We start from the raw sequence: 12,727 nt of genomic DNA, 5'->3' as shown, positions 1-12,727 counted from the left end.
CCAGAATAAAATCTCTGTATGCAAGGATCGGAAGAGGAAAGTGTTTGATAGGCGCGTAAGTAGAAAAGGCGTAAATATGTCAGACACTTATTCAGGAAGAAAGATATTCCCAGGAAGAGTAGATTCTTCGTTCATAGACCAGACGTCGATTGCCGCAAACCGGTGATTCAAGAAACGCCGAGCAGACGTGGTCTTTAGCGGATGATATTACTTAATAGTGGCATAAGATTGCAGTCATCGTCTGTAACGCGAATACACCATCGTTCCTAAACGACGCTCGTGAAATTACACACGAATCGCTTTCTAATTGTAAACGAGCCGCGAACACGACCTTCGTTTCTCATGGATCTTTTCTATCATCGTTTGAAATTAAATTCTTATCAATGACGCACATTAAACCACATACAATTACGTAAAACAGGTTTCGAGTTCGCGAAAAATGGATCTGCAGAATTCGTGAACACGTGACGACTATGTTTTCGACCAGTATTCCCTGGAATTGTCAAGAACGTGGAATACCCGTTTCTGAGTATGCAAATCAGTGACATTTGTCAGAGACCTTGAAGATACCCGCGCATTAATCTTCAGCTCCTTCCTGTTTCTCGGTAAATCCCGGCGTCCCGTTAGTTTTCAGCACATTAGCAAAGATGTGACGGAATCTATGCGAGCGCGCGTCAATAACGCGATAGCACGTGGTTCGACGCAACGTGTACAATGCGTTAAGAGACGTCAGGCAATGGGTAGTGATAAATCCACAGAGTGGAAGTCCTTGAACGGGAGTCGCCCTTGCGAATTTACGAACCGCGTCGACTCGCCGGTATGGAAATTAGCTCAATTGGATGGTTGTCTCGGGTTTCATAAAAATACGAGATGCCGAGCCCCGCGGACCACTTTTCATTCTTCTGTTCCCTTCTCTCCCTTATTTAAATCATCTTTCCCAAGCCACAATAATTCGTTATTACATATATTTAATATCCGTTATTTGTGTCAAAATGCCTATAATTATCATTCAAACGATAATTAGAATATTATATCTAACTCTTCGCTGCAATCTCTGTCAACGGATTAAAAAGACGCATTTAATAGAAATAGCCTGGGAGAATTAAACCGACCATGAACGTTCAATACGAGATTATTCATCTCCGTCGGTTGCTATAGGGGACAATTATTATCATTCAGCCCGGGAGCTGCTGGATTCAGCGTGTATTCAGACGCATGATCGGCACCGTGCAATCAATGTATCGCGGGAGCGCCGCGTAAAATTGACTCCGACAGATTCCGGCTCTTCTTTTCTTTATACGGCGACGCGGCTCTCGCGCGTATTTCTTCGAGCCTCCCTTCCAGCCCCCTTTCCAGCACCCCTCCCCCCTTCCCCCGTGCGATAATGCATTTTCCGATTTTTCGCCGGGCGAACGTCGCATAACGGCCCTTTCCTCTTGCGCACCCCCAGCGCCTGTTCTCTCTTTTTTTTATCCCTTTTGCCCGTGGATTTCCAGCAGGCTGGAAAATCTCGACGCGGCCGCCGAGCCTCGTGAAATTGAATTTAGTGCGCCGCTGGTGAAATGGAATTCAATTATTAGTAATACAGTCGAGCCAGCGATTGAAAAAGAATGATAGAGCGAGCGGAGAAGGGAGAAAGTGTGCGGTGGGGGGATGGCTAAGGGGGATAATAGAAGCGAAACGGCGAATTGGAGCCGACGAAAATTCGTCGTGTAAAATTAATCACGGACTCAATTACCGGTTTCCCTCTAATTAGGGGCCGATGAATGATCTTTGGCGAGGGAAAAATGGGACGGAGAGTTATTGTCCCGATGTGAAATGGGTGTGCGTGAGTTTCCTCGCGAAATTCCAGACCGTTTCAGCCGAATCGATGGTGATTAACTCTTTAGGTCGGCGTTGTTTTCTTCTTCTCGGAATGAAAAACGATCGTTGGACTTCCTTCGTTTCTGCGGTACGAAAGCCTGGGCACCTCCTAATTAACTTCGCTGCGGTTCGAGGCAAGAGTTAGGTGCGCGGTGGGGAAAGAAACGCGCTCACAGAACCCCCGGCGAATGACGTAATCCGACGGAAAGCAAAGTTGATAATTAACGAGTCCCTACGGCGTGTCGACAATGTCAAACCTCGGAAACAAAAGCACCGGCAGCGCCCAGCTGTTCCTGATCTTCCTACGCTGAACGAACTTCCGGGTGGCTTGCGGTTCCCTCGCTCTTGCAGCTTTCAACGCAAGCGTCGAGGCTCTTTCGCGGCATCGTTAGAACGCAGAAACTCGCCGGAGCTCGTTTGAAGATTTAACGAAAATGACATTAAGGTTGCTCGGAAATAGAGGAAAGTCGTTAATGTCCAAGCGAGCCGGCATTTACCATGCCAGTGTAATTACTGACCTTGCATTACTGTTTTAGTACATTACCCACATCATATATTCGAAGGGGGGGCTCTGTTAATAACCGCGTTAACTACTAGTAGCGCTGAAAAATACGTGCAATAAGCACAGGCCAGGTTACTTTGCATTCCTTGCAACGGAGAAACAGGCACCACATTGCAATCAAGTTTTCCTAATCTCCTGTTGCTTTGTTAGCTTAGCGTAATACGAATAGCTTCTCTCCCGCGTTTGCGTATTTGCTCGCTGAACAGCCCTTGCAGCGACAGCTACAAAATCGTCGTACCCAAGTGCACTTCGTTAGGACGCGACCGTTTCAAGCGAATACCCTTTCGAAAAACAAACCCCTCGGCAAAAAAAAAAACCAGCCCAAGCTGGCTGTCGTCCGGGTTCATGCCATCCCGAACAATGCTCCGCGACTTTCCGGTATTATTATAATAAATGGTTACGTGTTACTTGTCTGTTGCAGAAAAATTGCTGAACAGCGAGGGCCGCGAGCTGCGACGAGCCCTCTTCTCCCTCAAGCAGATCTTCCAGGTGAGTTTACAATTCGCGATACCTGCGGGAACACGGCGGCCGAACGGGGACAGAGAGATACGGGCGCGAACCCGTGCAAATGAGACGACTATAGGAAGGGCACTGATACGCAGAGAGAAAGGGACAAGAGAGACGGGGAAAAGGGGGTTCTATAAAGAGCGAAGGAGGCTAGAAGAGGGGAAGACGTAGGGGAGAAAGAGATGGAAGCCGAGGGAGGAAGAGAAGGCAGACATTGGCTATTTTTACGCAAGGCTACTCGCTCGACGAGTAAATATTTGCATGGCGGTTCGAGCGAGTGCATTTTATCCTTCCTCCTCCTCCCTCCCCCCCATCAGCTGGTTCCTTCTGCCCGTGGTCCCTTTCTACCCCGCCTATCTCGATAACTGCGGCCCTTTGTCTCGCAAATTCGTTATTCCTCGGCGCAGAGCATGCACGCTGAATTCCAATAATTTTCACCGGCATTGTACGCGACAGCTGAGAATATCCGTGCGCTACGATACCTACACACCCGTGGTATCGCGTAATCCGAGCAGGATGCGCGAATGTACCCCGTGTGCGCCGGTTCTCCACATTTTCAGTGAATGGAAACGTTTTTTTTTTTTTGTTTTTGTATCGACGATGAGGAATATTTGGGCCGTTCGATCCGTGGATTTGATGTTTCCCGTCGAATCAGCGGAAATTCGGGACGCTTAATCGGTTTATTCTCGCATCGGGGCAAGATGCAATTCGGCGTGGCTGTATTCAATGGCATTTAATTAAAGAGGATCTATCGCGTGGGCGATCCATCGAGTTATCGAGCGACGCTGGAGCGGACCCGATCGCGGAACTATCCCCGTTGGACGCCCGAGTGTTCCAACTTTTCGGACGCTTTTCCGCTTCCGGAACGGGAAGGAGGAAACTCCCCGTAGGAGCGTGTTTATTCGAGAGCCCCACGCTTTCTTTGCCTCTTTTTGCTACCGACAATTAAATCTCGCAATTAGCTGGCCGGCAGAGGCATTCCTCCTCCGTGGAGTTCGGTCGGAGTTGGGAAACTCCTCGTCGAAAGAAATCCCATTACACTCGGAAGCCATCGGTGTACTTAAGTAATGGATGAGTTTGTTGCAGAATTATATTAGAATCGTGATGAATGGAGCGAGTTCAAAACTCCCGATAATCTCTGTTATTAGCCGCAGGTAGTGGGATTGCTTCGTTTATTATGAACTTTCGTCTTCAGTTTTAAATTCTACATTTCTTATTTGTCTGGAACAATCGTGCTATCGACTAATATCTGATAAGGATGAAAGTGACCATTGCTTTGGGGATACAGTTAACGGGGGCTTCTCGTGTAACAGCCCCCGAAATTTATGAATTTTTTTGGAAAAAACTATTGTTAATAATTGCAGTAAACTCTTGTGGGATATAAGAAGGCGTCTTTAAACTTGTAGAATTTTTTTTTGTGGATTGTTTTTATTATTTATTAGTTATTGTGGAATCGCGTTAACCCCTTCGGCGATGTTGGCGTCAGGTGTAGTACCTATCAGTCACCCGATTGCAAAAAGAAAAAAATGTTCTTAAAGTTACATAATTTACGCTGGTACTGGACCTAAAATTTTAATTTTAGTTTTAATTTATAATACTGTTTTCGTCGATATAAAGAATCTTTCAAACGTTATAACTCTTTCAATTTTTTATTTATTTTTTTCTTTAAAGTGGACCAATTCCAGCGTAAACTATCTAACTTTAAGAAACCTCTAGTTGTTTGCAATCATGCTGTGATAGGTGCTACACATCCCGCCAACAGGAGTTACATCGTCGAAGAGGTGGACAAGATTCCACAATAATTAATAAATAACAGGAAGAATCGATGTAAAAAAATATTTTCTGCTAGTTCAAAGATGCCTCCTTATATTCCAAAAGAGTTGCTCAAAAATCCAATACTACCAACAGTTTTTTAAAAAAAATTCTTAAATTTTAGTTAGGTACTTTAGGGCTGTTAGACGAGAATCCCCCTTAATTAATACGTTTCGCTTTTACTGCTTCCTGTGAAATGTAATGACATCAAATTGAATCAATATCAAGAATACTATTCATCCATTGTATTCCACGTTACCTTATTGAAATTGGAGCCAAATCAAAGCAAGGAGTGGCGAGAGGTACACAGTCACCGAATCGAACAGTTTCACTTTGCTCGAATTGTTAGGGATAGGAGATCCAAAAAGTATTTATCCCAGCCAGAGAGAAGTTATTCATTCAACTTAAGGCCGTGCACGTTGCACCGGGATGCAACTGGCGCGCAAACGGAGTCCCCCCGAAAACAATTCCGGGATTCTTCCTTCCTTCGAGCGATACCTTATCGTTTCAATTATCAGGCCGGGTAGCTGCGAAATTAATTACACGCCCGTTCCTCGGCCCTCCTTCGAGATTCAGCTGGATCCACCCAGCCGAACGGAATCTCTCCGCCGAGGAGTCGGACTTATCAGGGAATCGCCTCTGCAACGTTCAATTTCGTTTCTTAATCCGACCAGCTAATCGGCTCTACATTCGAGTAGATTCTCGCGAGAACTCCGCCGTGTTTGGAGCAGCCCAGAGGCCCAGGCCGCGAACAACGGGGCTCCGACAAGATCGCGAAACGGCCTGCTCAGAGGGCCGACCACGCTCGCGCCTTGGAAACGACCTAGTTTAATCAAACTTGGAAGATTTTCCATTATACCCGCGACTTCGCGCCCAAAGCGGCATAACTAATCCCATTTACCCCCTGCCGGCCCTCTGGCTGGCTCCGATGGGAATATCGAGATAAATCGCGAGCTCTTATGGGCTAGAATGTCTGGGTTCGTTTTCGACTTTATATGCTGTGTGTTAGTAAGACGATTAGGATTCAGCTGCTTAGGTGCTAGAGAACTGTGTCAATTTTGTAATCATTGCTTGCTCCAGGGTATGCTTCAGAAAGGAAAGTACAAATCTTCTTTCTTATGAGGCATTGAGAACAAAAACGGACTAACGCACAGTGAAAATTAATAATCTTTATTTTTATATTCCTATTTTATGTTAGTACCTACAGCTTATTGGAATATAGCTACTAGCTCAATTTAGCAAAAATGTGGGTTTGTCCGTTTTTATTCTCAATGCCTCATATATAAGATCCTCTAAATATAATCGAAATTTCGAGGTAGCCACCAATTCGGGAACGCGAAACGGTTGATTAAGAATCTATCTCTTCGCGCTGCGAATAAATTAGATATAAATGTCGATCGCCTATGCAGCGGGGACCTATTTCACGGTCGATGCTATTTACCATAAACTTTGGTTTTGCAGGAGGACAAGGACCTGGTACACGAGTTTGTGCAAAATGACGGGCTTGCCTGCCTCATCAAGGTCGGCAGCGAGGCCGACCAGAATTACCAAAATTACATACTACGGGGTGAGTATTCTGCCAGCTTGTCGATGGTTTGTTTCATGCAGGGCGTCATCTAGGCTTCTAATAACGCGTAGAATGTGCATTTTTTCGACATCCAACGCGAGAGCTTGCAAACTGCAGTCATAAATATTTACGAGCTGAGAAAAAAGGAGTGAAGTTACTCAAAATTGTTACTCAGCAATCTTTCTACTCTAAACCGAGGTGCAGGGCGTGTCGCAAAGTGTAGGCATAACTTCAGAGATAAATTCATGACATAAAAGTATTGAAAAGTGTTCCTACAAATGCTTCGCCCTGTTTGTCACTGTCTCTGAATCCCCTTCGCTACTAGTTCATCACTTAATTCGCACACCTAATAGAAAATAATTGAACATACAGAGTTTTTAGACTGTTTCCGTTCACTTAGCCACGGCAAACTTGAATACCGCCTTTGTGAGCATTCCCTAGATGTTCAAGAGTTTCTAAAGTGGATACAATGATCACGCTACAATCTCATTCACCCCCTCAACATAATCGCTGATGAAACACGGCGCATCTATCATCTGAAACTCTGCTTTGCTAAATCCCCAGCGTGTCAGGGCTGGTATCTAAAATGATCTCCACTCGACAGTTGACGACGCGACCCCACAGAACCGTTCGAAAGAAAGCCCCTGCGAAAACAGACTCCGTTTAATACCAGGCTCGAGCGGTATCAGTGGCATCCTATCGGAATTAGCGTTGGCGCGGGTGGGACGAGCGCGGCCGTCTACGATCCGTAATGTAGCGCGCGCAGTTGGTGTCGAGTCGGGTGCATTCGGGGCGAGGATTTCTCGGCGTACGCGACAGAGCGTCGTACGTCTTCGATGCTGTCGTAAACAGCGATAAGATAACACCGTCGTAATGCAGCTAACAACACGTAACGAGCGTCGCATCAACGCCTCCGCCGAGCCGAGCAAGCCCGAGACGCGCGTCTCGTCTCTCCCTCTTCCCTTCCGGCCCGTAACCAACGACTTTCCACGTCGGATTGCGTATTTCCCGCAGCACGAGCGATGGAGGACGCGTCTCCTCAGGATAGGCGCGGAAGCTGCGCCGTTAACGCTCGTTTGTTTACAGAAGCAGCACGCATAAGCGCGGTGGGTCTACTCGTGAAACCGCGACGCGTTGCAGATTATGAATGCACCCTTTGATCGTGCTTCGAGTGGCACGACTCCGAACGACGACGCCAGCCCGTCCAGGCTTCGCTCTCTCGAGTGCTTCGTAAACCTCCCGGTTGAACAACGCACGAGAAGACCAATTCCGCCTCGCGTCGCTCCGGTCGAGGAGAGGCTAGTTGCGCCGCGCAACCCACTTGTGGCTTTGCGCTCGTCTCCGGTCTCTCTTCCGTCTCCGATAACGAACGGGAGGGCCGCGCTCTCTTCTTCGATTTTGCGAGACTTCGAGTGTATTGTATACCGTAAGAATCCCACGGGAGCCCGAGAGACCTCGGGATCCTGAAACTTCTCGAGCGGGAAAAACCTTATGCCCGCGAGGAACCGAGCTCGTATTCTTTCCCCCCCGAGCTGAAATGTCGTTGCTGCTTCCTTCTTGTTGCAACGACCCTCGGAGTCGTTTCGTATTCCGTGCAATTTGTCTCCCCGAGAGACGGCTACAAGGAGTTTGAAATATATCGCTAATTAGGAAAGACGACCGTTCTCGATGTAGATAGAAGTGCTGGCGGCTAGCAGATGTGGAAAGCTTGACCTGCTCTTTTGGGGACTGTCGGCCTCGAGTGGACATTAAGGGTTCATTTCAAATGTCGTTTTGGGTGGAATGTCTATACTTTCTTGTGAAGTTTTTACGTGGTATTAATTTTCAGTTATTATCAATGATTATGGATTTATCATTAAAATAAAACATCTTGAGGTTCCTATTAAATCTTTTATTTTAAAAATATTCAATGAAAAACAAAAATAGACATAAAAGTGCAATCATTGGCAGTCTAAAATTTGAGGTTATATAGAAAAACATATTTGTAGTTAAAAAGGAGGTTTAAAGTGTTTAAGTAGACTATTTTATTCACTATTCAGTTCCTACAACACTTAGTAAATCTGTATTTCAGTCCATTACTTAGTTACAAAGCGACAAAATATACTTACCTACCCCTTATCAAAATTTTAAGAAAATGCTTAAAACTCAGCCCTTTCTTCCACTTTGTGGTGTTGCCAGATGTAAAATGTGTAGTTCGATTACTGGGCTTTGCAGTGTTGTAGTGAAAGAAAAATAAGAAATTGTAAAAAAGTAGTTTCTAAGCTTGTACTGTTTAATATTTGGTCTTTTAATCAGGAGTGCCAATGATTAGTGCAGTTTATCCTATTTGGGTCGTAGCAGAATTATGTAGATTCTTCTAGTTGGCAATGTGTATGTTTAGATACTCAGCTTTGGGGGTTGTTTTTGCACAGGTATTAGTGTCCATCGCATAGTCGAGATCATACTAAGATTGCAATGGAGAAAAGTGAGTAACAGATGGGTAAAAAGTACTTTTTTCACTCTCCTTGAAGCGTCGCCTTAGCGAATGCAAGGGGCAAGTAGTATCTCCCTGTATGTGGTCAGACACGGTCAAGTAGTTCGCGCTGTGGACGCGTCCAACATTACACTTCACCTTAGGTTACAAATGCATTATTAGAACGAGTATATTATTATTGAACGTAGCATTGCAAGACTATTGTCTTCCTTTTGGCAGTAATAATGAATGCATCTCATTTTGTTACACTTCAACTAATTATTTCGCTCTTACAAGCTGAGCGCGCTCTTGACTGCGTGTGGCCACTTCACCTGCCAATAAATTAATCTTCTGCGAATCTTTTCAATGAGATTATTAATACAAGATTACGTATTTACCCCCTCGAGCCTCTCCCCAATCGTAGAAGCGACTTCGTTCCAGCGAGACGAATTAGATCAGACGCAGAGGGTGAAGATCCTTTTACTATTGTTTGCAAGGAGGAGGATCAGGTAGCTGGAAACTTAGCAGTTGTTTGACCAAAGTCGATTAGGATCGAGCGAATATTGAAGGAGCAAGAGTTCTCGATAAGCGGGGCACTGAGGCGCGGATAACGTCGTTCATAAAACAATTTGGTGTTTGCATTTATCAAGCGCGTAGATCAAGCTGCGGTTCACGGTGCCGTGGCTAGAAATGCCACTCAGGGAACCTTTCAACGTTAAGGGTAATTTGGGGGAACTCATTGTGCGTCCCTTATCTCTGGGCAAACGGGGAATTTATTACAAGCAGGCTCGGACGGAGCATCTAACGTTATAATCCAGTGAAAGGTAGACTGTGTCGACATTTAGGTGTGCGAGGGTTGGCTGATTACAGCGACGCTTCTCCTCGGTATTGGCTCATTAAAGTGCCTGCACTCCAACAGTTTCGGCTTGCTGGGAATGTTCCAATGGTAACTTTGATAAGACATTTCACCAACTCCAGCGAAACCAGCGAATCCGCGAGCCCTCGTGAAATGGAATTTCATTCCGTCTAATTGTAACACTGGGAATGGATTCTGACAAAGAGCCTTCTCTTTCCAATCCATTGGAATTTTATTTTATGTTCTTTCTGCTCGTGCACATATACCTATAAACAGGGAATATTTCTAGTTACTTATGCCACCTTGCATGGTGATGCATCACTGAACTGTTTCGTCAATGAAGGTCTCAAACTTCAAACGTCTCCTTATTAGGTGAGCTCAGGTTGACAGGGGTGCTTCTACCGAAGTATCGTTACTTACACTGACTGTTCTACGTTACTTCAACGTTATCCATAAAGGAAACTCGAGAATCACGACTCAATCTTTTCTAGACGATTCGGCGACGGACGAAACACCTGTTCGGTGGAGTTGGAACGGTCAACCCGACCCTCGTGCACGATTAAGCTCGATTTCGCAGCGAAGACGGCTTGGCAACGCGCGGAGGACGCTCCCGCGACGAACTTGACACCAAAACTAACGTCTCCTGAAAAACGTGGTTCGCTATAAATTATGTCACTCCTGCAGTAGTTACCGTGCCAAAAGTCGAGTCCCTGAAAAACACCACGTCCACCAAACTTTTGGCCCGAGAATTTCGCCGAGGAATCGCGTTGAAGCCCTCGATCTAAAAGTAGGTGGTAGCTATTTAGATCGTTCGACAGAAAGGGAAGGTCAGGGTGCACGTGAACGAAGGGCAGGTGCTGCAAAATCGATCCATCACTCGCCACCTTCCTACAGTTTGCAGAAATCTCGTGGTATTAGTCGCATCTTCATCGTTTACACAGGCAGCAGTAGACCATTGCGTAACTGAGTAGCAACGCAACTCGAAATCCATCGTTCAGATTTGAGAAGCTGCCCATTCGTATTTTGTATCAAACAGCACTTGACTGCTGTCAGTAGACTGAACTAGAAATACCTGTGACGTGTCACTTCTGAACCGTAACTTTCCACCGCAGGAATTCTCGATTCGAAAAAAAGAAGGGGTTCAGCTCTTCCTCGTTCCGTGCCACGGAAACTGAGTTTCCGGGGCGCGTACGGATTATTCCTCTAAATCACAAGGGGAAACGTTTTCTGTGCCGTCGGACGCAGTGTCGTCGGAGTTTCCACTATTTTTTTCCCCTCCTTCTGCTTCTCCCCCAGCTGTTCTCATTTTCGTTACTCTTTCGAGCCCTCGGTGTTTTTTTTTTTCTGTCGAGGGAGAAAAAAGGAAAGTAACACGAGAGCGCCTCCCGCAACGTCGGCCAGGCTGTCGGTGGATTTTTCGCGCGGAAAATTATGGCTGCTCCCCCGGCCGCCGCCTCGTTTCGCGTTAATCCGCGCTCGCGACCTGGGATACCTACGGTTTCGTGATCCATCGGCCCCGGCCATTCGGTTCGCCCGTAATATCGCGGCAAAACTGGGGCTCGATAGTCGATGATTACGCGTAACACGATCTCTGCTGTCCCTCTCTAGCGCGCTGCCGCGCTTCTAATTAGATTTCGCGGCGTAACTTATGGCCAGTGTAATGATAACGGGCTGGCTAATGCCCGCAACCGTGGCGCGCTTAAATCGCTTTACAATTATTGTCATTACCCGGCGCGATTGTGCCGATGAAGCAGCGCTACGATTGCGATGTCGATGCCTGAAACGTGATGTTCCCCTGGACCAGTGTTTCTCAAATTAACCCCGGTCTTTTGGAGAATTTTTTAGCTCCGTTGCTGGGGTTAAGAGGCTCAAGTAGAAACAGGAAACTTACTTTCCTCACGGATCCTCAATTTTACTTGAATTCTTTCGGTTCTGTGATACCATTTCAAACGTCACGAATGAATGTAAACTTATCAATGAATATTGATAATCTAACAGGATTATAATTATACCCTAAGATGTTCACATTAAAGCAACTGCTCTAGAAAGCTCATGGAACATCGACTGATCGCATAAATGTGTTCTGACGTACATAGATGGAAGAAACCTAGTGTTAGCAATATAATTTCGCAGTGATAAGCGTCGATATCCCAAAAGAATTATTTCTCATCTGCTACCCTCGGTTTACAAAGCACGCGTTTTGAGAGACACTGTGCCAAATTATGTCAATATAATTGTGGGCGCACGTCGCCTTGATATTCGACACGCCACGCATACAAACGTTCATTATAGATCGGACCTTTATCTTTTTATCCGCGCCTTCTCTCGCGGCCAGCGGTCGCATTAAGCCCGGCCTATTTTTCCCCCTGTGAATGCAAACGGTTTCAGATGAATTGGATTAAAAGCCGCGATATAAATTCGCGCACGCAGGAAGACATCGGAGAAATACGCGGCTCCATGCAAATTGCTGAATTTACGCGCTCGTGTTGTTACGTTAAATCGCCCTGCGCGCGGTCGAGTGGCGAGTGCTAAACGCGTTATGCCGTATAATGTTTATTATTAGCATAATTACTGCATTAGCATTCCCTCGTCTGTTGTGCGTGCGTGCGTGTGTGTGTGTGTGTGTGTGTTTTTTTTTTATTAGTGGGTCAACAATAAATCGTGTCCCGGACGAGAGCGTGGTAGATAGCCGCGATCGTCGAGTTGTCGCGTAAACAATATTCGCTCTTTTTCTTTCGTTTTTAGGGTTCTTTTTTTTCCAGCGTGAGAATGGAGTGCAGCGGGAATTAAATTTTGCCGGCGTCGCGTGTTTCTTATCAGCGGATTTTACGACCGCCACATAGCTCGTGATTAATTTTTCCCCCTTGAGATTATGCGCGCCGTATTCCCTAAGTTTCCTCTAAATGCGGGTTTCAACAGTTCGCGCGCGTACGTGGCCGATCGTAAACGTCCTCCAAGTGTTTTATTCGGGAAGATTAATCTGTACGGTATATGACGAGTCGAGAGGATCTCGGGGAAGCGGAGGTCTGGCGGGAAAGTTTCGTGGAAATTTAGCCGAGGGTAGAATTTTCTATCTTTCTGATGGATCACGGAATCATTTACTTTTCA

The 12,727-nt window shown here is 46.0% G+C and overlaps 1 protein-coding gene across 2 annotated transcripts in view; it reads left to right on the top strand.

The window, feature by feature from the left end:
* Positions 1–12,727, top strand: part of Fhos (Formin homology 2 domain containing) — a 170,332-nt gene that overhangs the window by 121,266 nt on the left and 36,339 nt on the right. For both annotated transcript variants that reach the window (XM_076808747.1, XM_076808748.1), the window contains exons 4-5: positions 2,847–2,914; positions 6,206–6,311. In XM_076808747.1, the coding sequence (XP_076664862.1) occupies positions 2,847–2,914; positions 6,206–6,311 (174 nt within the window). The remainder of the gene's footprint in view (positions 1–2,846; positions 2,915–6,205; positions 6,312–12,727) is intronic.

Source organism: Andrena cerasifolii, chromosome 3 (assembly GCF_050908995.1).
Source record: "Andrena cerasifolii isolate SP2316 chromosome 3, iyAndCera1_principal, whole genome shotgun sequence".
In the NCBI taxonomy this organism is placed as follows: domain Eukaryota; kingdom Metazoa; phylum Arthropoda; class Insecta; order Hymenoptera; family Andrenidae; genus Andrena; species Andrena cerasifolii.
This window is presented reverse-complemented; position numbering and strand designations above follow the sequence as displayed.